This window comes from Camelina sativa, chromosome 6 (assembly GCF_000633955.1).
Source record: "Camelina sativa cultivar DH55 chromosome 6, Cs, whole genome shotgun sequence".
Taxonomy (NCBI): domain Eukaryota; kingdom Viridiplantae; phylum Streptophyta; class Magnoliopsida; order Brassicales; family Brassicaceae; genus Camelina; species Camelina sativa.
This window is the reverse complement of record NC_025690.1, coordinates 14455567-14462045: the sequence shown is the minus strand read 5'-3', so window position 1 is coordinate 14462045 and position 6479 is coordinate 14455567. Positions and strand designations below refer to the sequence as shown.

The following is a 6479-nucleotide window of genomic DNA, read 5'->3' as shown; positions in this document are numbered from 1 at the left end:
TCGTTTGAAACAAATATTACCAAGTTTTGAATTGCTTACTTTTGATGCCTTTTGGAATGTCGATTCTATCGAGTTGTTTTATATTCCACAAAGAAATGAAACAGTATAGACTAGCCAAATAATCACATCTCTCAACCCTAGTCTTCTCCCATACTCATACTCTGTTGTTCTTATATATATGCATTTATGTAAGATTCAGGAGGCTCCTTTTCTGGAACATATCCGTAAACAACAAGACACGAGTCCCAACAGATTGGTGCATTATTGTACAAGACTCTACTAACCTGTCGTTTTCTCTTTCTTTCTTTGGTATATTATTGTGGAACAAAAGATCGGAGATTCCCAAGAAACAACTCTTCTGGGAGAATCTTTAACGACGGTGAAAAATCAACTATTAATCTGCCCCCCTCTGTGTATGACCTCCGCTGTGGGGAATATGCAGTTGTTAGAAGTTTGGTGCGAGTCTTACAGGTATTTTGTCCCTTTCTTTTTGTCCTTTACCTGATCGTCTTACTTGCCCTAACTATTTACAGCTTTCATGACTCCAGGGTGGTGTAGAAGGCAAAAGGCTAGTTGACCAAGTCATCGACAAATGTGGTTCCGTGCAGGTATCTTTTGTTTATTTTAATTTTGTATGTCCAAGTATCAGAAAATCTGTAGGTTTTGTAACATCGTATAGGTTTTCACTTAAGATAGAAGATCTTAATTTTATTCATTAATCACCTTACAGAACTTACGAGAGGCAAATTGCAGTCTATCACGATCGCATTTCGCGTCGACTCATAGGGGATCACCTCGATGAAAAGAAGATATAGATGCATCACTCACATCTTTTGTTGAGTACTTGGAAAGATATTACTTCCTTATATGTTTTGCTGTATATCTGCATTCAGAGGGTGATTTCCTCCAATCTGGTTCGCTTAGCCATGTCAGTGTCAGTTTTACTGATTGGATGCGAGCTAGGCCAGAGCTTTATAGCATTCTTCTCAGGTACCCATCTGCTTGCTTGTATATATGGTTGTGCCTCAGGTCTCGCAGAAGCAGTTCAAGAAAACTCATTTATTTTTTCCTTATGTTTTAGTTGCTCGAGAGATCCTGTTGGTGCCCTTGGATATGCAGCTACTGATGGCCGCCCTCATGCCCTTGCTGCACTTAGAAATGGGACAGTTTTGTCAAGTCAAACCGTTCTCAAGATTGATTACTGTTCTGCTTCTCATTTTGGTGGTCTACGAGAGAGGATTCATGAGGATTCCCTATATATGGTGGTCCAACTATAGCTGGTATTGGGCCCGTCATTAAAAGGGTTTTGGAGTTTAAAAGGTATCCGGCCGGTTTATTGGCACAACATGAGGGAAGAACCTGTTGTGTATATCAATGGTAAACCGTTTGTTGTACGTCACATTGAAAGGCCATACAAGAACATGCTAGAATATAAGGTAATATAATCTGTGTGTGTTTTTTTCTTTCTTTCTTTTCTGTATATTTTAACTCTTATGAATTGCTTGAAAAGCTTAGAGATATACCTTTGTTCAGAGAATTGATCGGGAGACAGTAGAAGGAATGGAGGCTAGTCTGAAAGAGGATATTCTGACAGAAGCCAAGCGATATAAGGGTGCCATAATGGTCATTCACGAAGCCGAAGATGGACAAATTCTTTACTCATGTGAACGTGTGGATGCTGGTTCTATTCGAACACCCCTCGAGGTCTACAAACGTTTGGAGGCTGATGGTTTCCCGATTAAGTATGCGCGTGTACCTATAACTGATGGTAAAGCGCTCAAAAGCTCAGACTTTGACACCTTAACATCGAATATTGCTTCTGCTGCTAGCGACACTGCTTTTGTCTTCAATTGCCAGGTTGAGTTTCCAAATCTGCCTTTGTATTTTTTTTTTCTTTTATACTAAGTATTATTATTCCTCTTGAGCTTTTCTGTTCGACTTGACAAATTTTTTTTTCCTTTTTTCACTTCAACATGTCATTCACAGATGGGGAATGGTAGAACAACCACTGGAACTGTCATTGCCTGTCTAGTGAAGCTCCGCATCAATTCTGGAAGACCTATTAAGGTTCTGCATGGTACTACTTATATTGCCTATCCAATTGTGGATGATGAAAGAAGAACTTATAGTTCAGAACAAAGAGCTGAGGAGGTACGCGAGTTAGACGACCGTGTATTTGGAATAGACGACTTCCTTCTGCTGTGGAAAATCACCAGACTATTCGATAATGGAGTTGAATCTCGTGAGGCGTTAGATGCTGTGATTGATAGATGTTCCGATATACAAAATATCCGTGAAGCTGTTCTGCAGTACAGGAAGGTTTTCAACCGACAAAATTATGAGCCAAGAGTAAGAAGTGCTGCATTTAACCGAGGCACTGAGTACTTGGAGAGATACTTCCGGTTGATTGCCTTTGCAGCATACCTTGGGAAAGAAACTCTTGACGGAAGCTTTAAAAAATGGTTGCATCATCAGAAACCTGAGGTGCTGCAAGCCATGAAGAAGTGGAGGAGCGCACTGTTTTTTTACCGTACATGTGAGTTATTTCAGGCTTGAATACAGTAAATGTTTTCTTTATTTATATTCACATTACATCTTTGAATATTTTCCGTGCAGGAGGAATTGCAGGCACAACACGGGGATGCATTGATGGAGTCAGTTTTCAACAAACGGTGTGGTCCTGTCTTGGGAAAAGGTTCTACACTTAAAATGTGCTCCCCTGGCCAAAGGAATCCAAGTCGTTTGCAGATTAATGAAGACAGTGTGGATTCAGCAGAAATAAAAAAGAGAAGAAGCAACTGTTTACATCAATGGAACTCCATTTGGATTGAGTAAACCTGTTGATGATACCTTCAAGCATGTTGGAATAACTGGTCCAATGGTATGACACAAATCACACGTAGTAATAATAATAATCTGCAAATGCGGTCTCATTGATTGGTTTTTATCATCATTGCAGGTAGAAATCATAGAAAGAAGGCTAAAAGAAGATATACTGTCTGAGATTAGAGAGACTGGATATTGGATATTGGGAGAATATTCTACCAGAAAATGTGAAAACACCTGCAGAAGTAGATGCTGCTCTCAAAAATGAAAATTACAATATATCTTGCCAGAGTCTACCGTGGACCAGAGAAAGAGATGAATTAGCTTCTGCTGTTGACACAATCCAGTATTGTCAAGACGAGTAAGTATCAGTCATCTGTTTTCTTGTTGACTCTCATTCATATATTCTCAATTCTGTTCCATTTAAACTAATGGGCATATATTTTCAACACAGTTTGCTGGAGCTTGGGGGAAAGATAGATAGAATCAGCAGTCTACCGGATGATTTTGTTCGGAATAAATTGTAAAGTTTCTGTCTGCAAAAGAGGCGGCTAGACTTTCGGTCGTGTCAAAAGGTTTCCAAAACCTGTTCTCAATATTAGAGAATGCTGAATTCGACATAAAGAAAGAAAGTTCCAGAGAGTTCATTGATAGAATCTTATCGCTCCCAGTAATCGGCACACGGATTAGACGTTTCTGTTTAATTCTGGAAGAACACAGTGATTCAGAGGGCCACTTTCTTCTTCTCAACAAGTGTTTAAAACACGTCTTAGAGCTCGGTGTAATGGATTTACAGTTGTCGATTTATGGTGAAAACGTGTACGCATTGCCTTTGGAAGTCTTCACTTGCAAAACGGTCATTAAGATGAAACTGGGGACAGATTTTGGCATCGATTTTCTTCCTAAGAATGCTTGGCTACCAGCCCTTGAGACTCTCTGTCTTGACTCTATTCGCTTCTATGATCTTCATGATTGTGCCTTCCAGGCGCTTCTTTTTGCTTCCCCTGAGCTTAAGGAACTAATCATAGATGGTATGTACTGGGAAACTTGGGAATGGTCAGGCACTTTGTCCAGCCAGAGTCTTTAGAGGCTTTCTATCACTCGTGTCTTCTCCCCTGAGTTTGCTGGGCCTCATGATCAGAGAATTTCTTTCAACACTCCAAGTCTCGCCTACTTGGACTACAGTGATTTTGTGCCGCATGAGTACCCTACTGTTAATTTCCACTCACTTGTTGAAGTTAAACTCAATCTTCGACTGGTGCCAAATCCCCAATGGGATGGACTATATCCAGATGATGAGGATGTCTATTCCAGCAATCCTGCAAATCTTATCAAAGGGATAAGACATGTGAAGATACTCGAGTTATCCTCTTCTTTCAGTTTTGAGGTTAATTGTTTTTTCTTACTCTCTCTTGTTAGTTAACATATTTTTTTTTTTCCTGAACTTACGTAATTGTTTTGTATTGTTTCAGGCACTAAACTTCTTCCACAGATCATTCCCACTATATGAATGCTTAAACCTGCTGATCCTTAACCATGTGGACGTTGAATTTTGCTGGCAATTTCTTCCTTTCTTGCTGAAGAAGGCTCCAAATTTGAAAACTCTCATCATCAAGGTATGACTCTATTGATCCAAAACGCATTCTCCAGTCTCTATAACCTTCCCCGAGAACCATATAAACAGAAAATGAATGATTTCTACAGGGAGGGTTGCATTGTGGGGAAGAGCCTGACTATGGCTATGTCTGTCGATGTTTGTCAAACTATTCTTGTCTACCTTCATCAAATATAGAAGTTTTGAAGATAAACTTAGCGGAGGGAGGCACAGTGGCTGAACTGGAGCAGCTTAAGAATTTTTTGGGTAAGTTGACATCTCTGCAACTGCTGCAGGTTGGCTCGTGGAAGAAGCTTAGAAAAGAGTTCATGAGTGATCTCCTAAAGCTTCCGAGAGCTTCGTCCAAGTGCAAAATCCAGCAGACCAGACTCCAGTAGAATGACGGTTTTCTGTTCCACTCCATAGAATGACCCTTTTTGTTGTTGTTGTTGGAAACATACTGTGCTTTCCGTCTTGTCTCCAGACTCTAGTCTATGTAGGAAGAACACGAGGAAGATTCTGCTATACGTATGGAAAAGTTGGAATATTCCATTTTCTTCTTTGTTTGCTCTTTACCTCTCAGCAAGACTTTCAATAAAATGCAGGCTAGTTGGGTGACCTATAAACTCTGTGTAAATTTACTAGTAAAACCAATGCAATCTGATCCTTCATATGTTTTTAAATTGAGTGCTTTGTCGAACAGATGAGCAAGGAAGTACAAAGTAGTAAGAAAGCAAAACAACTTTAAGCTTCAAGAATCTTGAGATAAACATTGTGGTATGGTTGTCTTTGTCGGGAATCCCTCTGGAGTGTTCAATTTTAACATTGTCTTCAGCAGCAGAAGCTTCAAACTTTGCAAAACTAAGCCACACCTTGTAATGCTTTATACGGTCCAAGAGCCGCTTGTGTCCTGTCTAGTTCCCCTTGTAATACCTCAAAATAAATGTATGCCTTCCATAGCAGCTGAGGCATGTCAAGAGCGGGCTGAGTGAGATATAGCAAGTTCGAACATATGCATACGGACCTGCATTTTCCTCAAATCTGCTATACATCTATGCAATACCATTTTACCAACCACAGAATCTCTCTAGCTATATATCACTTCTTCAGTAACAACACAAGTTGAGCTTAACAAAATCAGTTTCCAGTGATTATGCTACACGAGATCAACACTAAACTCACAAAATGATAAAATGTTCGAACAGCATAAACAAAAACCCCTATGAAGATTACACTAGCTCCGTTCTGAATCACACGACACTCATACCGATTTCAAAAACAAAGTTCAAATTAATGCACCCCGGACTAAAAATGAAGCCTAAATGAACACATATATAAGCCATCAATATTCGATTTTTATGGTACAAAGCTAGCCACTTAAACACAACTGCAAGGACCATGTCTATTAGACATGAATGGAGACGAATAGCAAGAGCATTTTCAAGATGAACTAAGAGGAAACAGTTCGGAAACTGACAATGTGATGTCTTCTCTGCAGTTGAGTTACGACGAACTCTCTTGCCATCTTAAAATCATGCTTTCTCACGCTCTCGCTCTATCCAGAAGACTGTGTTATACGCCAAAACAGCAGCTTGTAAACGGATGGATTGGAGAAGGGTTTGTCATGTTGAGAAAGGGAAGATCTGCAACTGAATCTGGAGAAGACTGCTTTCTTTCTACGGGGGCTCATAAACAAACAGGTGTCTAACAGAAGTTGTTGACAAAACCTATATATAGCGGAACCATCATCACTTGCAAGATTCATGACATGATGGTTCGTGATTTGGTGATCGATATAGCCAAGAATGATTCCTTCTGTAACCCGGAAGGCCTCAACTGTCGTCACCTTGGGATTAGTGGAAACTTTGATGAGAAGCAGATCAAAGTTAATCATAAGCTGAGAGGCGTAGTGTCAACAACTAAGACAGGTGAAGTGAACAAGCTCGACTCAGACTTAGCTAAGAAATACACAGATTGCATATAACTTCGGATATCTCGAAATCAATGTCTTAATGGATCTCGGCCCATTATTTTTATTTTAACATGTCAAAATAGTTTA

At 39.8% G+C, this 6479-nt stretch overlaps 2 protein-coding genes and 1 long non-coding RNA gene across 5 annotated transcripts; 2 read left to right on the top strand and 1 right to left on the bottom strand.

The window, feature by feature from the left end:
• LOC104791344 (paladin-like) lies at positions 308-4982 on the top strand. 3 transcript variants are annotated; one of them, XM_010517194.2, is made up of 11 exons: positions 308-471; positions 549-608; positions 894-990; positions 1082-1436; positions 1534-1857; positions 1987-2536; positions 2617-2881; positions 2960-3187; positions 3281-4213; positions 4299-4442; positions 4531-4982. In XM_010517194.2, coding segments are annotated over exons 4-7 (966 nt in total). In that variant the 5' UTR covers positions 308-471; positions 549-608; positions 894-990; positions 1082-1346; the 3' UTR covers positions 2619-2881; positions 2960-3187; positions 3281-4213; positions 4299-4442; positions 4531-4982. The 3 variants fall into 3 exon arrangements, with proteins under 3 accessions (XP_010515496.1, XP_010515495.1, XP_010515494.1); XM_010517193.2 differs by having other exon boundaries at positions 754-990; XM_010517192.2 differs by having other exon boundaries at positions 731-990.
• LOC104699067 (F-box/LRR-repeat protein At3g58980-like) lies at positions 3611-4818 on the top strand. Its single transcript, XM_010414417.1, has 4 exons — positions 3611-3857; positions 4065-4213; positions 4299-4442; positions 4531-4818. Exons 1-4 carry the CDS (start codon positions 3611-3613, stop codon positions 4816-4818), a joined length of 828 nt encoding a protein of 275 aa, XP_010412719.1.
• On the bottom strand, positions 4855-6374 carry LOC104791345. The gene is made up of 2 exons (XR_768895.1): positions 5898-6374; positions 4855-5383 (listed from the first exon to the last, which is right to left on the bottom strand). It is a non-coding gene; the product is annotated as an uncharacterized LOC104791345 (long non-coding RNA).

Coding starts and splice junctions, on each gene's coding strand:
- LOC104791344 (XM_010517194.2), top strand. CDS start 1,347: ATGAGGGAAGAACCTGTTGTGTATATCAATGGTAAACCGTTTGTTGTA. Junction 1,437..1,533: donor AGAACATGCTAGAATATAAG/GTAATATAATCT, acceptor ACCTTTGTTCAG/AGAATTGATCGGGAGACAGT. Junction 1,858..1,986: donor CTTTTGTCTTCAATTGCCAG/GTTGAGTTTCCA, acceptor TGTCATTCACAG/ATGGGGAATGGTAGAACAAC.
- LOC104699067 (XM_010414417.1), top strand. CDS start 3,611: ATGGATTTACAGTTGTCGATTTATGGTGAAAACGTGTACGCATTGCCT. Junction 3,858..4,064: donor TAAGGAACTAATCATAGATG/GTATGTACTGGG, acceptor CACTTGTTGAAG/TTAAACTCAATCTTCGACTG. Junction 4,443..4,530: donor TGAAAACTCTCATCATCAAG/GTATGACTCTAT, acceptor TGATTTCTACAG/GGAGGGTTGCATTGTGGGGA.